Here is a 25190-nt window from a genome sequence, read left to right on the forward strand (position 1 = left end):
ATTTGGACACATAAAGCAAAAAAGGAAAGCAGCACTGAATAATTCTGGAGCTTTTCTAAAGGAATTGTCTCTTTTGAGGCTGCTGAGCAAGGCCAGGAATGGAGCCTAAGGTGTAAAACTTAAGGTGACCTTTACTCTCAGGGTCATGGAAGTGGGTCCTCATAGCAAGTAAATGCCCTTCCAGTGGCAAGTGTAGCACTGAATTCCATAATGGTGAAGTTTCAATGTTTGCCTTATTTTATTTCCTCTGGGTTTGTGCTGTTTGATCCACTCTCTAAAGTGAGTCTCCAGAGACTTTTGCAAAAGTCTTGTTTATATAGTGAGCTAAAAGTGCATGTTAGAAAAACAGCTAATATGTATTGAAAATTAACTATTTCTCAGGTCTTCTACTTTACAGTGGTTCTCTCAGTTTAATAATCACAACCACCCTATGAAGTTTGTGGGTTTTTTTTTTTTTTAATCCCCATTTTAAAGATGAGAGCATTTAGGCACAGAGAAATTAAGTTTCCCAGGATCTCAGAATGAGTGGCAGGGCTGAGACTCAAACCTGGTGTTTAGTGTCAGAGACTACACTATTAATTCCTCATCTATAGGCACAGAATTTTTTCAAAACACACACACACACACACACACACACACACACACACACATGCTTTTAATGAGATCTTTAAAGTAATCACCCTTTGTGTTGTTAGGCAATGCATTCATTCATGGATCATAGAATAACAACTGGACTCCATTTTAATTCAAAGTCTTTCCTCTCATGGGGCTTAAATACAGCAAGAATCCCTAGCTTCTGGAGTTTCCTTCTACAGAGAGAATAAAATGTCTTAGTTCATGAACGTCTAATACTATTGTGAGAAAATTCTAAGCCTTTCTTTGCCTCAGCTTCCTCATCTGAAAAATGAGGATAATAATACCTACCTTACAGGGTAATTTTTTACCTTTCAGGTAATTAAAAGAGATCGCATGTCTAACACTAAGCATGTTGCTTGGCTACACAGTAAGTTCTCAACAAATGATAGTTGTTGTGGTGGTTGTTTTTAACTTCCTCATCATGAAATAGATGAATTTTGAAGGTCTTTGCCATTGCCCCAACATTCTAGCCTCTATCTTTCCAAACCTCCCTTATAGCTCTTGAAAGACTTGTTTTTGGTAACCCCCACTCAAATTCATTCCCACACACACAAAAACAAAACAAAATTTTCCTGAAATATCCTCTTCTTCATAAGATTATTCCTTTATGTCATTTCTACTCAATCCTGCCCTAAATTTCTATTTTATGTTTTACAGTTTTCTAAACAACCTCCGTCTTGTCGGCTTAGCATAGAGTTCTAGATCTGTCTTGGCCAGTAGGTGGTTTCCTGTTTTCCTTTACTGTAACTGTGGGCCTGGTACAAATTCCTCTTACACAATTACTGCTGAGGTCCTTTCAGCTCTGCAGTTCTCAGAGTATGGATTTTACATACTCCTCAACTGGACTAGAATGTAATAAAGGGCACTCTGTGTGATGATCAGCTCCTACGGCCAGCACAGTCTCAAGGAGTCACGGCTAGTGAGGACTCAAAAGCACAGTTGAGGTAGACGTAAGCATGGCCTGGAGGATTCTCCTTCACACAGGCTTGCTCCATAGGGATACAATCCCAGCCCCAACTCTTACATCTTACCCACGGCCCTCTTGATCATTAATCTGCATAGAGGAGATCGTCTGGAAGATAACATCAAAACATCTATGCTGGTATCTGGCATAGAGCAGCTGTTTACATGTAGTATCTCTTACTATTAACATCTCCTAATGACTACTAGTAGAACATTACAACTACAAAAGGGGCTTAACACATTTCCTAATTAACTAACATGACCATGATAAACAAGGTTAGGAAGAAACTTTTGGACAGACTGGCAAAGATCATTTTGATCCCGAGAGATTAGCAGCTCAGTCATAAAAATGCACAAAGCCCTGTGTGACAGAAGTCAAGGACACTCATTGTAGCAATTAAAGTTCATCCAGAGAGAAAAAAATTTGCAGATAAAATAAAAGGAATGAGGCAAACCATGATGCCCATGATCTACTATTCAGTGAATCAAGAAAGTTGCAGAATCATGCAAGTATGATTCCATTTGTGTACAAACAAAAATTTGTTAACAGACTACCTCCAAGGAACAGGTTAAGGATGTTAGTTTTATTAGTTGTTAGAGATTCGTACTGATGAATGCTAAGATATTTACCACTCAAGAAAAAATAGCAAACCCTTTTCTACCTTGTACTTCCCAAGAGCCTTAGTTTGCCTTGATTTTCTCCAAAACACCTATAATCACTGGACTTCCTAACTCTGTTTGGACTTTGTCTCCCTAGAACATAAGCTCCATGAGATTAGAGACTTTGCAGTTTTGTTCGCTTTGTAGCTCCAGATCCTAAACCAATGAAACACATAGTAGGCATACAATAATAAACAAATGAATGAACAAATGAATGAATGAGCTCCATATTTCCCCTGCCCTAAGAGATGTCAACCTTCAAGGAGGCCTGGTACCTTTTGTGGCAAATAGTATTAGAGACCAAAATATGGGCACCAAAGGTACGTATGAAAATTGGTGGTGGGCATGTTATCTTGCTGTACCCTAGTATTCCAACTGGGTCAAAATTTTAGTTTTTCTCATTGGATTTTCTTGTGGAGATAAAATTAGGAAAATTCATATAAAGTGCCAAGTGAAGTGCCTGGCACATAGCAAGAAATGATAAAAGATTAATATTAGCTGTTAATATCAATTAGGAGTAAGTCTGGCTGCAAGTAGCAGAAAACATTACTGCTTCTCACCTCAAATGGACAGGAGTTTACTTTTCTCACATAACAAGCAGTCAAGAGGTATGAGTTTAAAGGGAGCCTCCTTCTATCTTCCTTCTCAGGTGTCTTAGCAACTCTGTGGTTGTCATCTGGCTGCTGCATTTGTAGGCAGTGAGAAGGGGAAGGGCAAATGGCAGACAGGCAAGTATCCCAGAACCAGCTGCGTCTGTCCCAATTAAAATCCTTTCCAGGAGTCTTACCCAGTGAGGCTTCCATCCTTATATCTGTGGTCAGAATTGGGTAATATGAGTGTAGAGAGGATGGGTCAGTGAGTTTTCTCTGTTCTGTGGTAGGGGAAACCAAGGATGACGAGAGTTGTGAATGGCTTTGGTAGTCTGCAAACATTTCATTATTCCATCATTTCCCACTTTGAGGCCATGGAGTCCTAATCTATAAAATGAGGGGCTTGGCTGGAAGATATCCACCCCCACCCACCCCCAGTTTGCTCCCCACACTTACATTATTCTCTTCAAAAGCTGCTTCTATTTAAATCCCAAGCATTATTACGAGTGCTGTGTGCACCCAGCTGCTAGGAGTGCTGCCTTGGCTGAAAGCAGCCGGCCTGCCCAGGAATACATCCCCATTCTTGGGGCAGAGCACATGGAATGACTGGTCCACGTGGGATATAAAAGCCTGGGCTCTGTCCCCACCCAAACCTGACAACCCTGATGGTCCCTTCCAGCTTCAAGGCTCCCAAAGAAGATGGAAAAGACCTTGGCTGAGAAAGCTCTGTGGTCTAACTCCTCCGTCTGCCCAACCACACTCCCTTCCCCTCCACAGCTGTTGATCTGCCACACTCACTGCATGCTGGCCTCTGTCCCCAGTCTGTTTCCTAGGGAACCCAATCTGCAGCAATTCCTTAAAAATATCCCTGAAGGCTCCTACTCCATGAGGTCTCATGAGGAGCAGACTGTGCTCTGACCTGACTTCACACTCTCCATCTTTGATCTATGTTGAAAACCTCACTGGCATCTAGCATTAATAGGGCTTAAATATTTAGAAGCAAAAATGAAGGAAAAAAATAGCCTAAATGAAGGGTTATTCAGGTTCTCTGAGAAAGAAAATCTAAAAAACAAGAGAGATTTCAGGAAAATAATGGCATCAAGATCAGGCTCTGGTCATTTCCTAATAGAGGAAGTAGGATATAAACAAATTTCTATTAACATAAGTTAATGAAGCCCCTGGGAACCCAGATAACTTAATAGAAATGAGCACCAGCTTCTTAGTTAAACAGAACTGTGCTTCAATCCCAGGTCCATCGTTTATAAACCTGCAACCTTGAGTAGGTGATCAATTTCTCCATCTCTAAAAGATGGGGAGGAGGGATGATATACCACACCTCTTGGGTCTTGTGAGGAATAAATGCTATAATGTATATTTGCTTGCCTCGTAAAGACCCTGGCTCAGAAGACACAGTTGATATTTGGCAGCTCTTCACACTGGTACCTACATGGATGTGATCTAGAAGAGGGTGAATAATAACTTTTGTGAAGAATGCGTGAAGAAAATTCCTGCATTGGGAAGTTGGTTGATCTAGATTAGCAACTTCCAAACCTTTTAAGTGGAAGAATTCTTTTTTTCAATTAACACCCTGAAAATCTAGCAGATAAAGTTCAAATATATAATGGTTACTTATGAAAATATGAGTGGAATCTATAAAGACTATTATGATGAACAGAAAAATTAAGGTTGGGTGTGCCGGTTTGAGTGTATTGTGTCCCCCAAATGCCATTATCTTTGTGGTTTTGTGTGGGGCAGGCGTTTTGGTGATGGTTGGATTTGCTTGGAATGTGCCCCACCCAGCTGTGGGCAATGATTCTGATGAGATGTTCTCATGGAGGCGTGGCCCCACCCATTCGGGGTGGGCCTTGATCAGTGGAGTTACATAAATGAGCTGACTGGGGGGAGGAAGAGAGTGCAGCTGGGAGTGATGTTTTGAAGAGGAGCAAGCTTGCTAGAGAGGAACGTCCTGGGAGAAAGCCGTTTTGAGGCCGGAGCTTTGGAGCAGATGCCAGCTGCCTTCCTAGCTAACAGAGGTTTTCCGGAGGCCATTGGCCATCCTCCGGTGAGGGTACCCGATTGCTGATGTGTTGCCTTGGACGCTTTGTGGCCTTAAGACTGTAACTGTGTAGTGAAATAAATCCCCGTTTTATAAAAGCCAATCCATCTCTGGTGTTTTGCATTCTGCAGCATTAGCAAACTAAGACAGTTGGGCTTATGGATGACAGTTTCAGGCTCACATTGGCTGAAGCATCTAACTTTTTCTATGGGTATTTTGGTAGCACAGAATTGAAAAATCCTTATTCATACAGACAAGTAGTTGCAAACAATAACAGTTTAGAACACTTCAACCTGAAGTGTCAGAATAGTTATCAATTAAACTTAGATGGTAGAAGACTCTTATTCTGAGATCAATATTAAACCAAATTAATTTAACTGTAAGACAATGCATTATTTGTCTTTGATATGCTAAAAGCTGGTATATAATATTTTCTAGAATATGCATTGTTTTACATTTCATTTTTTAAAATGGCATTATGGATTGAATTATGTCTGCCAAAAACATGCTCAACTCCTAACCCCCAGTCTTGTGAATATGAACTTATTTGTAAATAGGATCTTTGAAGATATTATTAGTTAAGAAGATGCCAAACTGGATTAAGGGTGGATCATAATCCAATATGACTGGTGTCCTTGTAAGGAAAGGAAATTTGGACACAAAGCAACAGAGAGAGAGATGGCCATGTGCTGAGGGCAGAGACTGAGTTATGCTACCACAAGCCATGGATCGTCACCACTCACACCAGAAGCCAAGGGAGACGCATGGAAAGGACTCTCCTCTTTTAAAGGAAGCATTGTCCTGATGACACCATGATTTGGACTTCTAGCTTCCAGAACTGTGAGACAGTACATTTCTGTTTTTTAAGCCAACTAGTCTGCTACATATTGTTATAGCAGCCATGACAAACTATCAGTTTAAAATTTATTTTTGAAAAATGAAATCAGAATCAAGCATTGGGGAATCTCTGGGGCTCCACGGGAAAACTACATGATGTGGTGATTTTCTGTACTCATTCAAAACTAATTCGTGATTCTTGTTCTGTCATTGGCCACTTAGCAAATCTGCCAGAGGTCACTTACCAGGTTAATAACACGGTCCACAGAGTGGGTAGAAGACTCTGTGATTCATTTATTTTATCCTCTGGGTGACTTCTAAGGGAAGGCTGGGAGGGTGTAAAGGGCCCCATATGGAGTTGTTGACATGAACTACCTACTTGTTGCCACTAGGAGTGCCTGTTAATGAAGCAAATAGCAACTATTTAGGATAGAGTTTTGATGGGGGAAAGAAATCATTGTGCTGGACAAGGTAGTAGCAACTGGGGTTAGTTGGTAAGCCACTGTGTCCCAATGATCACACAAGAGACCATTAAGGAAACCACTGGGGTGGAGCTGAGTCAGGCAGGGAGCTCAGTGTAGGCTTAACTTCTGTATGTGGTTTATGCAGATCAATCACAATTATGGATGCAAACCAATCACTCCAAAATGAGTGAAATTTATGTCTACTCTTTAAAACTCTTTTTTTTTAAGTACCTATTTCTATGCTATGCAAAAAGTAGGCATTGATAAACGCTTGTCAAAAACTGAAAAGCAAAACAACCAAATCTTTTTAATCCAATTCCAGCTACTTGAGCGGGCAGGGATTGGCATGTGAAAATTCAACCCTGCATCTGGGCAGGGGGACCCCAAACCAAGTACCAGTCATACCACTTGGGTAGCACTGTTATCTTAGTTAAGGAAAGCTGCACATTCAGGGTCCATAGGACCACTGACCCAAATAGTTCTGACCAAATAGACAATGTCTAGAATATAGGTGTAGATAGTACTTACTAATCTACCTTACTAATGTACCTTTCAGCATTAGCTATTTTTAGAGTCTGCCTGAGTAAACGCATGAGTTTTCCTGTATTCAAACACCTGGCTTAGGAAGCTAAATTGCATCAATAACCACAAGACTCCCTCCCCTAGAGTGATGAATGACACTAAACAACAGGGGTTAAGGAACAGGCGTTGCCCTTGACAACCAAGAGCCATCAGGGTATTCTGGAGAGCTGGAGTGGGCAAAGCACAGTAGAGTCTTTCTTTCGAAAGGAATCAACTTTATCATTGTTCTAATAGCCCCAATATGTAATTCTAACTCTTTGGCTAATATCTCTCATTCTTCTTGTGTCCTATCACATAGGAATTTCAGGAACTTAGGAATCACAAAGAAATTAGTTAGATATATTTTACTTCCTTGCCTCAAATTCCTTTAGCTCCAAAACATCTTCTGTTGTATTCCCTATTAAAATAATAACAAACTGCACAGAAAAGATGTTTTTTCTGTTAATCTGTAGCTAATAGTCCTTGATTCTTCATTTTCAGGAGAGAAGGTGTAACTTGTCCGGACTTAGAGGAAACTTTATCAAGCTGCTGCCCCATTCTCCAACTCTGTATCCATCTCCTGACAAACATCCTTGAGTTGTTTTATTTTACTTTTTTACCCTTCTTAAACAGTCTTGTACACATAAAATGATTTCTGTCTCAGGGCTGGCTCCCATTCATTTCTGATGAAGGCATTCCCACCATCTTGCCTTGCTTCCCACTTGGAGTGACCCCATTGTGAATGCCTTCCCTATTCCTCCTGCCCGTAGAATGGTTACCCAGCCTTAAGTTTCAGCCATGCTCCTTGAAGCCTTGTTTGAAATTACTCCAAACCCATAATGATCTTCTTTTCTGAATTTCTGTGGAAATCATAAGCAGTTCCACATAATCATTTATCAGCAATTAGTTATGAATTCCTACATGCTCTGTTTTCCCCTCAGGGGCATGTCAGCTGTTTTAGAACCCATCACCATGTTCAATACTTCTCATAAAACCCCCAGAGAGCCCAGCGCAGACGTGGGCATATTCAACCTTCAACATTTACCAATCAACTTAACCAGATCAGTGTTTCAACCTTCTAAAATGTGAAATTCTTCAAGATCAGGCCCTAATGGTACAGCTCTTTTTTGTTGTTGAATGTTGCAGGACATCACAGACACCCTGACATAAAAATGCTTTCTGAAAATAGTTACGGCCCCAGATCTGAGATATTCAGCTACAGTTACTTACCTGGATTGAAAACTGGAAACCAGCGGTACAATTCATTCTTGTAGGGAACCGTGTCAAACTCACTGCACTGCATCTGCCGAAACGTTGGTACATCTGGGTGACAGGGGTGGATGTTGCACAAGCGATAGCGTTTTCTTTCTCCTGTGCAGTACTTTCCTCCAAATTTTGGTCTACGAATGAAACAGACAAGCTGTCCTTTTAACTTCCTTAAAGGCTGGCATTTGACTTTAACAAGCCCCTGGTATCTTTTCAAGCCCATTCCTTACTAAACTGTGTTTCTCTCTGCCTTTTACTACTGTGGTGTAGCATAATGGGATCGAATAGCCCGGCGTTTGAACCCTGCTTTATTTTTTATGAGTTAGATTACCCTAAACAAGTGGCCTGATTTCTCTCTTCCTCCATTTATTTCTCCAATTGTGAAAAGAGCATAATAATTTTTTACCTCACAAGTTGTTGTGAGGATTGAATGAGCCAATACATATAAAGATTTAGTAATGTAGCAAGGTAAGAGCTTAATAAATGGTAGCATTTTTGGTTATTGTGAATAATAATTAACCAATATTTATACACTGCCATGTGATCAGCACCATAAGGGAGGAGAGAGAATAAAAGATCAACACAAGCCCTATACCTCCTAGAAGCTTAAATCTTGAGGACAGAAATAAACTATGTAAAGAAATTTAAGATAGGAACTATGTGTCTCTGATTATTAGTACAATGATATTTTGGAGAAGAGGGAGAGAAGTGACAGGAAGGCTGGTTGGAAAGCTTTCATGGAAGGGGTGGTCCTGGGGAATGGTTTTAAAGGATGGATAAGAAATGGTTTCTCATTGTGAAGGCAGAGACATGATGTGGTAGACAGAATAAGGACCCCACAAAGATGTCCACAACCTAACCATCAGAATCTGTGAATATGTTACCTTATATGGCAAAAGAGACTTTGAAGATGTGATTAAGTTAGGGATTTTGAGATAGGCAATAATTTAATCACAAAGATCCTTACAAGGGAAAGAACAAGGCGAGAGGGTCAGAGTCAGAGAGGGATATGTGAGAACTGAAGCAGAGGCTGGAATGATGTGAGGATGGAGCCATGAGACAAGAGTGCAGGAAACCTTTAGAAACTGAAAAAGACAAGACAGTGGATTTTCCTTGAGAGCCTCAAAAAAGAAAGCAACCCTGTTAATTTTAGCCCAGTGAAACTGATTTCAGACTTCTGACTTCCAGAACTCTAAGATAATAAATTTGTTCTAAGCTACTAAGTTCGTGGTAATCTGTTACAGCACCAATAGGAAACTGATACACATGCCAAGTGAGTAGTTATTGATCAAACCATATTCTAGAGGTACAGAAAAATAGGTCATCTTCCCAAAGTGCCCAACTGATAGTGGCTGAGCCATAATTTGACCTGTCTACCCTAATCCATAGCCCAAGCTCTTATCCATTGTGTTCTACTGCCTGGCCAGGTACTCCAAGAGACAGGGAACTCAAACCCTGAAGATCTAGTCTAATTCTGGTTGCAGTTGTAGTTCCTGTGAGACTCTGCTCTTCCTTGATCTCTGTGAAATTTTCTATACCCATTCCCCAACTCTCTTAATGTGATTTGAGTAGGCTTCTGTTCTTTGCACATAAAAAAGCTTTGACCTAGGCAGTTTACATGTCAGGAAGTTCATTAGTTTACTCCTTGTAGGAGGTCCAGGCTGGTTTTCTATTCTTGATTGTAAAATGAAAATAAAACACACCAAAAACTTAAGGGCTAAAGCACAGGCAGTCCTAAGAGAGAAATTTATAACTCTAAATGCTTACATTAAAAAAGAAGAAAGACTTCAAATCAGAAACCTACTCTCATAACTGGAGTATCTAGAAAAAGAACAAACTGATTCCAAAGTAAGCAGAAGGAAGGATTAACAAAGACTAGAGCATATATAAAGGAAATAGAAAACAAACAACAGAGAGAATCAACAAAACCAGAAGTTGGTTCTTTGGAAAGAGCAACAAAATTGACAAACCTTTAGCTACACTGACAAAGAAAAAAATAGAGAAGATACAAATAATGAAAATCAGAAATGAAAAGGGGGACATTATTACCAACCATGTGGAAATAAAAAGAACTATAAGTGGATACTATGAACAACCATATGACAATAAATTAGATAACCCAGAAAGAGATTAAGTCAGTAATCAAAAACCTCCCAACAAGGAAAAGCCCAGGAGCAGATGGTTTCACAAGGGGAATCCTACCAAACATTCCAAGATGACTTAACTCCGATTCTGCTCAAACCTTCCAAAAAAATCAAAGAGGAAGGAACACTCCACCACTCATTCTATGACGCCAACATCACCCTCACACCAACCTGGATAAAGATGCCACAAGAAAAAACTACAGATCAATATCTCTTATGAATATAGATGCAAAAATCCTCAACAAAATACTAGCAAACCAAATCCAACAACATATTAAAAGATTTATACATCATGATCAATTGGGATTTATCCCTGGTATGCAAGGTTGGTTCAATGTTAGAAAATCAATTAATGTAAATCACCACTTAATAGAATAGCGGGAAAAAACACATGATCATCTCAATTGATGCAGAAGAGGCATTTGACAAAATCCAGCACCCCTTTTTGAAAATATAAAACAAAACACTTAGAAAGTTAGGAATGGAAGGAAACCTCCTCAACATGATAAAGAGCAGCTGTAAAACCCACCATTAACAACATGCTGAAGAGTGAAATACTGAAAAGCTTTCCCTCTAAGATCAGGAACTGTTATTCCATATTGTACTGGAAATTCTAGCCAGAGTGATTAGGCAAGAAAAAGCAATAAAAGACATCCAAATAAGAAAGGAAGAAGTAAAACTTCCCCTGTTTGTAGCTGACATGATCTTATATATAGAAAAGTCTGAAAATTCAAAACAAAGCTATTAGAACTAATACATAAATTCTGCAAATCGGCAGGTACAATACTAACATGCAACAATCAGTAGTCTTTCCATACACTAGTAATGTGCAATTTGAAGAGGAAAACAAGAAAAAAATCCATTTACAACAGCAACTAAAATAATCAAATATATAGGAACGTATTTAACCAAGGATATAAAGGACTTCTACACAGAAAGCTATAAAACATTGGTAAAAGAAATCAAAGACCAAAATAAATTGAAAGACATTCTGTGTTCTTGGTTTGGATATTAAATATTGTCAATTTACCTAAAGAGATGTACAGATTCAGTGCAATCCCTATCAAAATTTGAATAGCCTTCTTCACAGAAATGGAAAAGCCAATCATCAGATTTATATTTAAGGGTATAGGCTACCAAGCAGCCAAAACCACCTGGAAAAAGAAGGAAGTTGGAGGATTCACACTTCCCAATTTTAAAACTTATTACAAAAGCTAAAGATTCAAAACAGAATGGTACCGGCACAAGGGCAGACAAATAGATCAATGGAATTTAATTGAGAGTTCAGAAATAAATCCTCACATTTATGGCCAAATGATTTTTGGCAGGGGTGCCAAGTCCACTCAATGGGGAAATAAATGATAGTCTCTTCAATAAATGGTGCTGGACAGACTTGATATTCATATGCAAAAGAATGGAAGGCGGACCCCTACCTCATTCCATGTACAAAACTTAACTCAAAGTGGATCAAAGAACTAAATATTTTAAAGAACCAGAACTATAAAACTCTTAGAAAGAAACACAGAGAAGCATTTTTAGGACCTTGTGTTAGGCAACGGTTTCCTAAACTTCAAAGCAGCAACACTTACTCAGACTTTACAACAGTATACCTTACATGAGCAACAAAAGAAAAAATAGAAAAATGGGACTTCATCAACATTAAAAACTTTTGTGCATCAAAAGACTTCATCATTAAAGTGAAAAGACAAACTAAAGAATCAGAGAAAATATTTGGAAACCACATATCCAATAAGGGTTTAATAACTAGAATACATAAAGAAATCTTATGACTCAACAACAAAAAGACAAACAACACAATTTAAAATTGAGCAAAAGAATTATATAGACATTTCTCCAAAGAAGATATGCAATTAGCCAAAAAGCAAATGAAAATATGCTCAAACATCATTAACCACTTGGTAAATGCAAATGAAAACCACAATGAGATACCATTTCACACTAGAATGGCTACTAGTTAAAAAACGGAAAGTAACAAGTATTGGAGAGGATGTGGAGAAACAGGAACAGTTGTTCATTGTTGGTGGGAAAGTAAAATGGTGCAGCCACTGTGGAAAACAGTTTGGTGGTTTCTCAGAAAGTTTAGTATAGGATTACCATATGACCTGGCAATCCCACTTCTAGGTATATACCCTAAAGATTGAAAACAGGAACTTAGACATTTTCATACAGATGTTTATAGCAGCATTGTTCACAATTGCCAAAAGATGGAACCAAATGTCCATCAGCAGATAAATGAATAAACAGAATATAGTATATACATATGATGGAATATTATTCAGCCATAAAAAGGAATGAAGTGTCACACATGTGACAATATGGATGAATTTTAAGTCATAATGTTGAGTGAAATAAGCCAGAAGCAAAAGAAAAAATATTTTATGATCTCACTAGTATGAAATAATTAAAATAAGCAAAGTCGTAGACTCAGAAACTAGAATACAAGTCACCAGGGGTTCGGGTTGGGGTTGGGGTTAGGAATGAGGAGTCAATGCCTAATTGGTACAGTTTCTATATGGGGTAATGGAAATGTTTTGGTAATAGATAATGGTAATAGAAGTACAACACTGTGAATGTAATTAATGCCACAGAGTTATATATTTGAATTTGGTTAAAAGTGAAATTTGGATTGCATGCATGTTACTAGAATAAAAATTTGAAAATAGAGCTTAGAATTCCACAACATAAACAGTGAACCTTAGTGTAAACTAGGGACTAAACTTAATAGTATAATTAAAATAATCATGTTTCATCAATTGTAACAAAGGTACTACACCAAATGCACAGTGTTAGTAATAGAGAAAACCACATATGTGAGGGGGTTATATGGGAATTCTGTATTTTCTGCATGATTTTTCTGAAAACCTACAACTTCTCTACTAAAAAAAAAGTGCCTAACTATTTTACTAGTTATCTAATAGGAGAAAAATATTTTTATAAAAGCTCACATTCATTATGATTGCAAGCAAGCCACAATTTTATCAGGAGAAAAAAAGGGGAGTAACTAAATGGGCTGAGAGCCTTTCTCTTACTGTAGAGTGGGATTATTTAGAAGAATTTGATTGCATAATCTAGCAGCTTTCATATAGGTTGCACTTTATAAAGAAATTTGCTCATTTTCCTAAATGGAATTGGCATACTTATCCAATAGCTTGTGAGAATCCAGTGCCAAAAACAAAAACAAAAATCCGAACAACAAATGCAAACTTCCCCCTCATCCTGTACTGTGAATCTTCTGATTCCCTTTTGTTTGGGGGAACCCATTTAATTTCTCTCAGGAAATGTGAGTCACTGGGGTTATGCCATCCAAAAAACTGGTCTCCCAATGCTTACGTAAAAAGGGAAACATATTTGGCAGGACTCACTCAGGGTTGCTGCAGAGCCTCTCTGCACTCTGGACTCCAGCCCCACATGTCCTGGAACAGTGGGACCAGGGTGACCAGCGGCCCCAGCCTCCAGGGATGCTCTCTGGTTTCTTCCCCACTGTGATGCACTTGCCGGCCATACACCACTGGGAAGGGAAGAGGCAGGAGACACACATGTCAGGAATGTTCTCAAACCAAGCTGAGCTAAGATCCCTAGAAATGTAGACCCAGTTTCCCCTGAGCAGGCAGGCTTCCCATGACCACACATCAGATGTAGAACAAAAATGGGCTCATGAAAGATTTTCCTCTGGATGTCTTGGATTTTAGAATCAGAGCATTTCAGGAATGGAAAGGGGACTTTTTGGTGCCTGGTTGCAGCCAATGCAGGAGCGCGACTCAGTCTGTTTAGCAGATTGCGAGCCAGGATGTAAATGAATAGCAGGTTACAAACCAGGACGTAAATCAACACACCACTTCCTTCACTGACAAAGTTTTGCTATGAAAAGTATGTCAGCTTAGTATGCTTAGTACCATAGTTGTCTAGTAACATAGTTGATTTACTTTCATTGCAAGCTCCTTATTTTGTTGCATACCATAATCTTTGCAGAGTGGAACTGTAAGTACTATTATTTATAGCCTCTATGTGGGTATTTAATCTCTGCAACAGAGAGCTCACCCTCCTGCAAAACAGCCCACTTCACTATCCAAAACACCAGTTGTTATATCAAGAAAAAAAATTCTGCTTTCCTTTAACTATACCCATTGTTTCCAGTAAATGTCTAAACCTAGGCCCATTTGAGATGCATGTATAACCCAGTTCTCAGGCAGTTTACAGAATATCTAACATCTTCGCAATCATTGACTCTCTTGCTTACTAAAGTGAGCAGATCTTCAAGACATGCAGCCAGGTCAGATGATGAGAAAGAAGGGAATGGAAAGACAAAATCAGGCATCTTTGGAAAGAAGAAGCCAGTGGCTTAAACTTTCCAATATTCAATATGAGGAAAGAAAAAGTCAAAATGAAGGTGAATAATAAGCCCAGCAAATGTTGTTGCCCACAGACTTCACAGAATTTCAGCAGGGAAGGTTGGACAGATGTGTAGCCTCAGACCTCTCATTACTTCCCATTACTTCTTCAGCCAGTGAAGGCTCAAAAGGAGTAGTGGAAATGGAATCCTTTCCTCTGGCAAGTCCGACTATGTTATCTCCATCCACTGCTCTTCACCCAGAAAGAACCACTGTCCAGGGCCTTCTCCACAGCTCCTCCCCCAGACTCTTTGTTCACTGCCCTCCTCAGCTTGACACATTACCTTCTTCTCACCACATCTTGTCCCATCTGCAGCAGCATCCAGCTTAGAGCGACAAAAGCCTCTCACTGAGCACCACAGTGTCTGGCAAACATTCTGGAAAATGAATGTGAGATTTCACTCTTCTGTTTGCGAAACTTGCATAATAAACTATTTCTACAGTTATGTTAAAATACACACACACTCACCCACACATCCACAATATATGCTGTTGTTAATGAATAACAGTGATGGAAGATAATCTTTAGAGAAATCTCAGTTCTAACTTAATTTAGACTTTGCCATCATTCATAAATATTGGTCTATACGCGTTAGGCAATTGGGAAATGCGAGATAAACCCGACTTCCTCAGTCGCTATGTGTGTGGCACAATGTCTAGCACTATTGTCCTTGGGTAGGGTAAATGGTGACACCAGCCATCAATGGTAAATCCAAATTGTGCATAGAGGGCAATCTTACTACAACCAGTGGGGATGGTTGTAACTTAAGACTGGGCAATGAAGTAAACAGAAACTATTCAGCTCAGCTCGTTTACTCATTACTTAAAGTAGTCAGCTCATTTTAGCTGCCAGTGAATGAACCACATATTTTCCCTCATTTCTACATTTATACGAAAAACCTTGTGTTGGGAAGATTGGAAACCCTGTGGGAAGGTTGACAGGATTCCTATGTGGCATCTGAAATAGCTCATCTGCTTCTGTCTACCTTTCAGTCTTCCTTCTATCCCCCATTTTCTATCCTTCCGTCTACTCATTGTGCTTCAGATTCAATGTGTTTTCTCATCATAAGATTTCATGCCTTTGAACAATTGTGGAAAATTCTCAATGATTATCTTTCTTAATTTTTCCCCTTCCTGATGTGATTACCTTTATTCTCTTCTTCTGGAACTCATAATTGATAGACCCTCTTATTCTGTTCCTTCGTGTCTCAATTTTACTTCCATATTTTCTGGCTCTCAATTTTCTTGTATACGATAATTGAAGAACTCTGGATTTCTATCAGGGAAGACCAGTCTCTCCTCCATCACACATAACAGGAGAAACAACTGAAGTAGGGTAGGAAGTAATTTTCTAGGCTTTAAATTCCAGGTGAATTATTTTCTCTTTAGATCTGCCAAGCCTGCTGTTTAACACATCCATTGAGATTTTAAGGCAGTGACCATATTTTTCTTTTGTATAAGTTGTATTTGTTCATTTTCATCTTACATATATTTTGTAGTGTTTTCTCCTTTCTCATGTTCAATTCTTCTGTATTTCATTGTCTCTACCCAAAAATTCAACTAATGAAAGTTCTTGAGGGTTTAGTGTCTCTCCTCACTTAACAAAATAGATTGTTTTAAATTTTGAATTAGGGGCTGATTTGTAAGCTCCTGGGAAGTGAGGCTGCATGTATTAGAGTTCTGTGCATCCTTCTTGGTTCCTCCAGGGCAGTTGCACTTTTTTTTTTTTTAACCAATCATCCCATGATATCACCAGGCTAGAACCCATTTTTATGTTAATTTTTTGGCATGGGGGTTCTCAAGCCTATGAGAGTATAAATTTGAACTCCAAGTAAACACGAGGTTGGACTGTGGTAAAGAGTTCTCAAAAGAGAACGCAATCCTTCCCCTCAAACCCAGACTGACACAAAAAGATGTTTCTGTGTCATCTCTTTGATGATGGTGGATTTCTTATAATTCATTCCTTCATTGAGGCATTGATTTTCTAGAGACCCAGCTTCCTGCAGGGGGTCACAGTTCTAACTCCCTACATTGCTCAAGGTGAACATGTAATCAACGGTTGCCAATAGGAAGTTAAAACCCAAGCCCTTTGATTATCTCCAGGGCAGCCTCAATATCTTTTCATGCCTTCCATTACCATTTTTAGTGCCTCCTCCCCCAGGAGTTGACTTTCCGTAAGTTCATTATGCATTTATAAAGGATGATGAGCTGAGTGAAGGGTAAACAAGAACTCTCTCAAAAATTTTTGCAACTTCTTTTGAGTTGTAAATTATTTCAAAATCAAAAGTTTTAATAAAAAAGGATGATGCTGTATTTTCTGGTATGCTAGGTGTTTAATAAATAGAAAATTTTTAGTTTATCTTGGATGCAATATTTCAGAAATCTGAAGTCTTCATTTGTCTTTTGAGTGCCTGCAATGTGCCAGGCACTGCTGAATGTCATGAATGAAATTTCCCTCAGGGGCTTACAATATAGTTGGAAGGGGTATAAACAAGTAAACAAGCAATTATAATAGAGTCTAATGAAGGCTTTGACAAAGAAAATGCAGAGTATAATAAGAAGTGACATTTAAGCTGAGACTCAGGAGGGATGGTGCAGAGGATTCAGAACATGCAAAATTCTGGAGAACACAGCACTTTCAGTAAATGGAGGTCATTTAGTATGGAAATATATAAAGTACAAGAGAGGAATTAATTAGAGGTAGCCAGAGAGTCTATTTCCAGTAAACAAAAGAATAGATACCCTGAAAATCCTTCCCTCTAACAAAACATCTGAAATTGTGGATAAAATATTTAAAATGTATCTTTAAACTGGCAAGAAGGTAAAAGAAATTCTCAGAGGATAAAAATGTAACATAAATATTAATCTAGACTTGCAAACCTGGTAAACCTAGATCTTAGTTTTAATGGTCTCTTAAATACTGGAGTCAAAGCCTAGGACCTACGCAGGGTGGGGATTTGGATTGTAGACCCCCATATAAAGTCAGAAACCTAAAGGATTACTCCTGAGTGAAAAGGTGAATTAAAAAGGACACAGCTGAAAAATTTTCTGTTTTGACTTTAACTCTAGAAAGAGTGGTACTCCTACGGATTTGTATTTAAACTGGCTCTTGCACCATTCACGTAGACCAGAAAATATTAGACCAATAATTTATTTTAAAGCAACCCAGGGGTAGCAGCAAAAATTCTGTCTGAAAGGATATGTCAGCCATCTAAGCCTTCAAGAGTAACCTGGCATAAAGTTTGAGAACCAAGAGTTCACAATAAAAACAAAAACCACAAAATGAAAAAAAAAATGAACAGAGTGAGAAACAACAAAAAGCTCAAATTATCAGAAACAGATCTACACAGAATTTGGACATTGGGGTTATTCAACATAAACTGCAAAACAAATTTGATATGTATGAGTAAGGAAATAAAAGATCATATTAAAATTTGAATTATGAAAGAGAGACCATAAAAATGAGAGAAAGTTTAGAAAGTAGAAAACAATACATGAGATTTAAAAGTCAATGAACAGGTTGAACAGGACATTAAACATATTTGAAAAGAGAATTGAACTGGAAGATAAAGGTAAAGGAAATTACACAAAATGCAGTATAGAGACAAAAAGATGAAAAATACAGAAATTTTCCATGCTATGGATGATTTAGCAATAAAGTCCAACATATATAAGGACAGAGAATGAGGGGTTAAAACAATATTTGAAGAGATAAGGACAGAGAGCAAGAGACAGACAAATAATGAAGCTCTTTTCAAGACATTTTAGGGAATTTGAACTTTATTGCAAGGCTAAGGATAGTCCCTGTAATAATTTAGTCAGAGGGGAACACATTCAGATTTCCATTTATAAAGGTTATTTTGGCTGCATTTTGGGCAATGGATCAGTTGAGGGAGGCAGGCTATAGGTAATGACCAACTGGGGATTATTGCAGTCATCTAGGGATGGATAAGTTTTAGAGATATTTAGGAGGCAGAATTAGCATAATGTTTATCTAAAAAATTAAAAAAAAAATTCAAAATAGAGAGAAGCCCAGAAAAAAATTTTAAAAAGAAAGAGAAAAGAAAGATGGATGTACATTTGTTCTCTCTGGGTTGTTCCTTTAATATTCTTTCCATTCCTTAGATTCTATAATGCTAAGGTGATACAGTTTGGTGCCAATACCAACCCAATAAACCTATCCTCCTCTTTATATTCAAAAGACAATTTTGGGAGGATGTAAGATGGCAGCATAGAGAGCAGTGGAGGCTAGTTAGTCCCCCTGGAACAACTAATAAAAAAAAAAACAGGAACAACTAATTAATAATACAGAATAACTGCAGGGGCACAAACGTGACCATTTACTTATCATACACCAATTTGAATTGGGAGGAATGCCTGAGATCACAGCGTAAAATCTGTAAGTAAAAACTGTGGACCCTGGCCAGGAGACCCCTCCCCCAACAGCTTGAGCTGCAACACCTCGCGGTGCTAGAGAGAAGCTCTCTCTCAGCAAGTGAACATAGCTCAGCTGAGCTCTAACTGGGGTTTTAATTACTGAGTGTGAACTGCTCACTACGAGCTATGAATCCCCAACAGGCAGACAGAGGCTTTGGGTGATGACTGACCTTGGAGAGCTGGAGGGTCGCCATGGACTAGCCCTGAAAGGGACTTTCTGTCCCTGTATCGGCTCAGTGGAGAAAGCCTCAGCCATTTTCAGTTCCCAGTGCTCTGACCCAGACAAGGGTGGAGATAGCACAGGCAGAGAGAGACCACCGTAATGCTAATGACCTCTGCCTAGGGGGTCTATCTTCTTTAAGAGGAAAGGGGTGGGGCCCAGCTCTACTACCTGCCTTCCATTCAGAACCAGACCCCAGAGCCTGGGGGAAAACCGTCACGGGCCACACCTCCTTACACCAGTCTGGAATTACAGGCTGACAGGCGCCACCTGCTGGGTAGAAAACACAGTGACCTGAGGCATCACAGGGTGTACCAATTGTCTAAGACACACCTTCAGAGAAACTGGATACTGAATATTTCTTCCTTCTGGGACCTGAGCCCGTTCTGGTCTGGGAAGACCTGATTGGGGTAACCAAGGAAACCACGCCTTGACAACAGAAAACTACAACCTACACTAAGAAAAATGAAGTTATGGCCCAGTCAAAGGAACAAAATTACACTTCAACTGAGATGCAGGAATTGAAACAATAATAAGTCAATTAAAAAAGTTTAGGGAAGATATGGTGAAAGAGCTGAACCATATAAGGAAAACACTGGGTGTACATAAGGTAGAAATTGAAAGTTCGAAAAATGAACTGGCAGAATCTACAGAAATGAAAGGCACAAAACAAGAGATGAAAGACACAATGGAAACATACAACAGCAGATCTCAAAAGGCAGACGAAAACACTCAGGAACTGGAGAACAAGGCAGTTGAAAGGCTACACACAAAAGAACAGAGAGAGAAAAGAATGGAAAAATACAAGCAACATCTCTGGGAACTTAAGGACAAAATGAAAAGCAAGAATGTACATGTCATTGGTGTCCCAGAAGGAGAAGAGAAGGGAAAAAGGGCAGAAGCAATAATAGAGGAAATAATCAATGAAAATTTCCCATCTCTTACGAAAGACATAAAATTACAGATCCAAGAAGCACAGCATACCCCAAACAGAATAAATCTGAATAGGCCCATGCCAAGACACTTAATAATCAGATTATCAAACATCAAAGATAAAGAGAGAATCCTGAAAGCAGCAAGAGAGAAGCAATCCATCACATACAAAGGAAGCTTGATAAGACTATGTGTGGGTTTCTCAATAGAAACCATGGAGGCAAGAAGGAAGTGGGGTAATATATTTAAGATACTGAAACCACCAACAAAGAATCCTATATCTGGCAAAACTATCCTTCAGATATGAGGGAGAGCTTAAAATATTCTTTGACAAACAGACAATGAGAGAGTTTATGAACAAGATACCTGCTCTACAGGAAACACTAAAGGATGCACTGCAGACAGAAAGGAAAAGACAGGAGTGAGAGGTTTGGAAAACAATTTTGGGGAATAGTAGCACAGCAATGTAAGTACACTGAACAATGATGACTGTGAATATGGTTGAAAGAGGAAGGTTGGGACCATGTGGGACACCAGAACAACAGATGAACGATAAAGACTGGAACTGTGTAACTCAGGGAAACCTAGGTTGCTCAATGATTGTAATAAAAGGTACAAATATGTTTTTATATGAGGTAGAACAAATGAATGTCAACATTGCCAGGTGTTAAAAATAGGGTGGGATTGGGGGAAAAATGCAATCAATGCAAACTAGAGGCTAGAATTAATAGAAACATTGTATTATGCTTCCTTTAATATAACAAAGACAATAAACCAAAGCTAAATGCATATGGGGGTTGTGGGGAGTAGGGGAAGGGTATGGGACTCCTGGCATTGGTGATGTTGTCTGACTCTTTGTTCTACTTTAGGTTAATGCTATCTTTCTTTTTGTTGCTTTCTAGCTATCAAGTTTTGGGTTTTTGTTTGTTTTTTCTCTCTTTCTATTTTCTTTTTCTTTTGCCTCTCTGCCTTCTTTGACTCTTCCTCCATCTTTGTGGAAGAAATGGAGATGTCCTTATATTAGATAGTCGCAATGGTGCTGAATACATAAATATGTGACTATACAGGGAACCAATGATTGTTTACTCAGGATGGAATGCATGATGTGTGAACAAAGCCATCTTAAAAGAAATGGGTTGATGAAGAAACCTTGAGGGCACTATATTGAGTGGAATAAGACAGATACATAAAGGCAAATATTGCAGGGTCTCACTGATATGAACTAATTATAATATGTAAACTCATAGACATGAAATATAAGTTACCAGAATATAGAATGAGGCTAAAGAATGGGGAGCGGTTGCTTATTATGAGCAGAATGTTCAACTAGGGTGAACTTAAATGTTTGGAAATGGACGGGTTGATGGTAGCATGTTGTGAGAATAACTAACAGTGCTGAAAGGTGTGTGAAGGTGGTGGAAAGGGTAAGTTCAGAGTCACACATGTCACCAGAAGGAAAGTTGGAGTTTAAAAGATGGGAATGTATGAAACAGTGAATCTTGTGGCGGACAATGTCCATGATTAACTGTACAAATATTAGAATTCTCTCTCATGAACTAGAACAAATGTATGACACTATAATTAGAAGTTAGTAAGAGGTATATAGGGAAAAAATATATACCTATTGCAAGCTATATACTACAATTAGTGGTATTTTAACATTCTTTCATCAACAGTAACAAATGTACTATACCAAAAGTATGATTCAATAATTGAGGGGGGCGTGGCTAGGGGTATGGAAGGATCCGAGTTTCCTTTTTTTTTGTCTTTATTTCTTTTTTGGAGTAATGAAAATATTCTAAAAATTGAAAAAAAAATTAATTGCATTGATGGATGCAAAGCTTTATGGTGGTACTATGGGCAACTGATCGTACACTTTGGATCTTTGGATAGTTGTATGGTATATGAACAATCTCAATAAAACAATATATCTATATTTTAAAAAGACAAGTTTGGACATACATTATTTGCTATCATTTAACTTTTCTTATAGTCTGTTACTCTAGACTGGGTAAGTATATAATTGGATTAATCTAATTTGATCCCATAGGCATAGTGGAAAACTGGAATATAATTTGGCTTTCAATCCCACACGTCCACTGAGAATGCCAGTGAGGGCTGTTACCAAAGCCAATGTATACTTGACCAGTTCTTGGCTGTTACACTGCTACTTCCTCCAGTTTTTTGTTTTTGTTGGTTTTTACAATGCTACTTCCTTCTGCTTTTCCTCCAACCCTCACTGACTGCTCCTTTTTGGTATCCTTTACCCCAAACCAAGGACAAGATAGAGATCCTCTTTGATAAGTGACAAAAATATCTCTACTTCTCATCTTGGGTGAGCTCTCCCATTTCTACAAATTTAAATTCTATTCTCATATTGATAATTCCCAAATTTCTAACCAAACTCCACAACTCTTTAATTTTTAAATTCAGTTTTACTAAGATGTATTCACATACCGTGCAACATCCACAGTGTACAATCAACTGTTCACAATACCATCATATAATTGTGCATTCATTACCACAATCAATTTTTGAACATTTTCCTTACTCCAAAAATAAAATAAAATAAAAATAAGAATGAAAATAAAAGTAAAAAGAACACCCAAAGCATTCCATCCCCTCCCCCATCTCACCCTATTTTTCATTTAATTTTTGTCCCAATTTTTCTACTCATCTGCCCATACACTGGATAAAGGGAGTGTGAGCCACCAAGTTTTCACAATCACACAGTCACACCATGTAAGCTACATAATTATACAATCATCTTCAACAACTCTTTAATTTTGATTCTCATATTTACACCTGCCTGAAATTACCTCTCGGCATCTCAAATTTAACATCCAATATGGACTCTTTGTCCATCCCCTAGTCTGTATTTCTTCCCTCTTAACCATCCCATAATGCAATCAGCCACCAGGTTGCTCATCCAAGAAACTTAAGTATCATTATTGATTCTTCCCCTTCTCCCACTTCACAATCCCTCATCCAATCCATTATCATAAATACTTCCAAAATACGTTTGAGTGTGCTCACTTCTTTTCATCACTTTTACAGCTAGTGCCTCACATTTCAGTAACCTCCAATAAACCTCCTAAATTTCAGTGCTCCACTGAAATCCAGTATTCACAGAACAGCAAGAGTAATATTTCACTCCTTCAACATTAATTCAGAAAACATTTAATCGACTGCATGGAGAGCTTCCCATGGACCAGACACTGCTCAAGGGTCTTGGGAGTCATCAGGAAATAAGACAAAGATCCCTGCCCTGGAGGGGAGTGATGTACTAAAGACAATACACATAATGGTAAGCTAATTATAGAGTAGGCTAGATGGTGATAAAGGCAGTGGAAAAAATGAACGTAAAGCAAGATATAGGGATGAGGGACTGCTGAGGTAGTGATGGTCCAGATTATAATATTAAATAGGAGGTCAAGAAGGTCGCATTGAGAAGGCAACCTTTTCAAGAGGGACTTAGTTAGGTGGACATCTGGGAGAAGAATGCTCCAGACAAAAGGAAGAGCTATAGTACATGTCCTAAAAATGGAAATGTATCTGATGTGTTTGAAAGACAGAAAGCAACCTGTGTGGCTGTAATAGAGTGAGTGAGTAAATGAGTAAGCTGGGGGAAGTATGGTAGGAGAGGGGGTCAGAGTTAACATGAGAGAGAATGTTGAACTTTGTGAGACATTGTGAGAACTTTTGTTTTTCCCCTGAATGGATGGGGAAACAATTGGATAGTTTAGAGCAAAGGAATGACATAATTTAACTAACATTTGAAAAGAATCACCTTGGTTGCTGTTTTGAGAATAAACATGAGGGGTTAGGACAGAAGCAGGAAGCCACTGCAGTAATATAGTAATATAGTAATACAGGGTGGTAGTGGGAGGAAGAATCTGAGGTGGTCAGATTCTGGAGATATTTTGCAGGTAGAGCTTGATGGATTGGATGTGGGATATGAGAGAAAAGAGACGTGTTAAGGATGACTACAAAGTTTCAGGACTGAGCAACTGGAAAAGCTGGGGGTCCATCAAAAATGAGATGGAAAAGATTGAGAAGGAACAGGTTTTGGTGAGAAGATGAGGGGTTTTAGTTTTGGTCATGTTAAGTTTGATGTATCCATTAGACATCAAAGTAGAGATGTTGAATAGGCAGTTGGACATATGAGTCTGGAGTTCTGGAATAGGATTGAGCTAGTAGTTGTCAGCATTTAGATGGCATTTAAAGCCAGGAGATCAAACGAGATCATCAGGAAAAAAAAAAAATGGCATAATTGGTAACTGGTTAGAAATGAGTAATGGATTTTTGCACCAACTTTACCTTCTTTGTTAAATTTTGCTTATGCTGTCTAAGAATAGTTATTTGCTTCTTCCCTAGAGTACTTTCTATATGTCTCTTTTTATATTGTCTCACTGTGTTGAAATTTTTATCCACCTCTTCTACCAGAGCATGAGCTCCTCTAGGTCAGATACCTTGTCATTAATTTTTGAGTGCTCATCTCTTTCATCTTATTTAGAACATAGCATAGAATCTGGCAGGGGTTCAATGTGACTTCCCTTGACAATGTCTATGTGTTAACTCATATTTTTTCATTAAAAGGGATTATTTCAGAGAATAGGCAGGGCCCAGGTTACAAAGTGCTTAATGTACCACACAAAGGATTTGGGATTTTATCCTGTGGCCAGTGGGGACCCTAAGAGCATGGTTAGATTTGTGGTCCTAGAAATAGCTTAGGCAATGATTTGAATGGAGGAGGACAAGGTAAGAGGTAACAATAATAGCAAGAAGAGCTTAGAGACTGAATTAAAACAGTAGCAGTGGGAATGAAGAAGACAGGACAGAGCCACAGACTATTGAAGAGGTAAAATGTCAGGGCTTGACTTGTCATTTGGACATTGAAAACAGGGGAGAAGAATGAATTGGGATGAATCTTATTTCTGTCTTGGAATCTAGTGGTGTTCTTCAACCAGATGGAAGAATCAGGAAAAGAAATGACTTTGGTGATTAAGTCAGT

General features: G+C 38.6%; 1 protein-coding gene across 1 annotated transcript in view; it reads right to left on the bottom strand.

Moving 5' to 3' along the window:
* ADAMTS12 (ADAM metallopeptidase with thrombospondin type 1 motif 12) overlaps positions 1-25190 on the bottom strand; it is a 459352-nt gene that overhangs the window by 113520 nt on the left and 320642 nt on the right. Inside the window, exons 10-12 of the mRNA XM_037799243.1 lie at positions 14871-14963; positions 13561-13706; positions 7998-8167 (exon numbers count right to left, since the gene is read on the bottom strand). Coding sequence (XP_037655171.1) covers positions 7998-8167; positions 13561-13706; positions 14871-14963 — 409 coding nt within the window. The remainder of the gene's footprint in view (positions 1-7997; positions 8168-13560; positions 13707-14870; positions 14964-25190) is intronic.

The sequence above is a fragment of the Choloepus didactylus genome, chromosome 11, assembly GCF_015220235.1.
Source record: "Choloepus didactylus isolate mChoDid1 chromosome 11, mChoDid1.pri, whole genome shotgun sequence".
Lineage (NCBI taxonomy): Eukaryota > Metazoa > Chordata > Mammalia > Pilosa > Megalonychidae > Choloepus > Choloepus didactylus.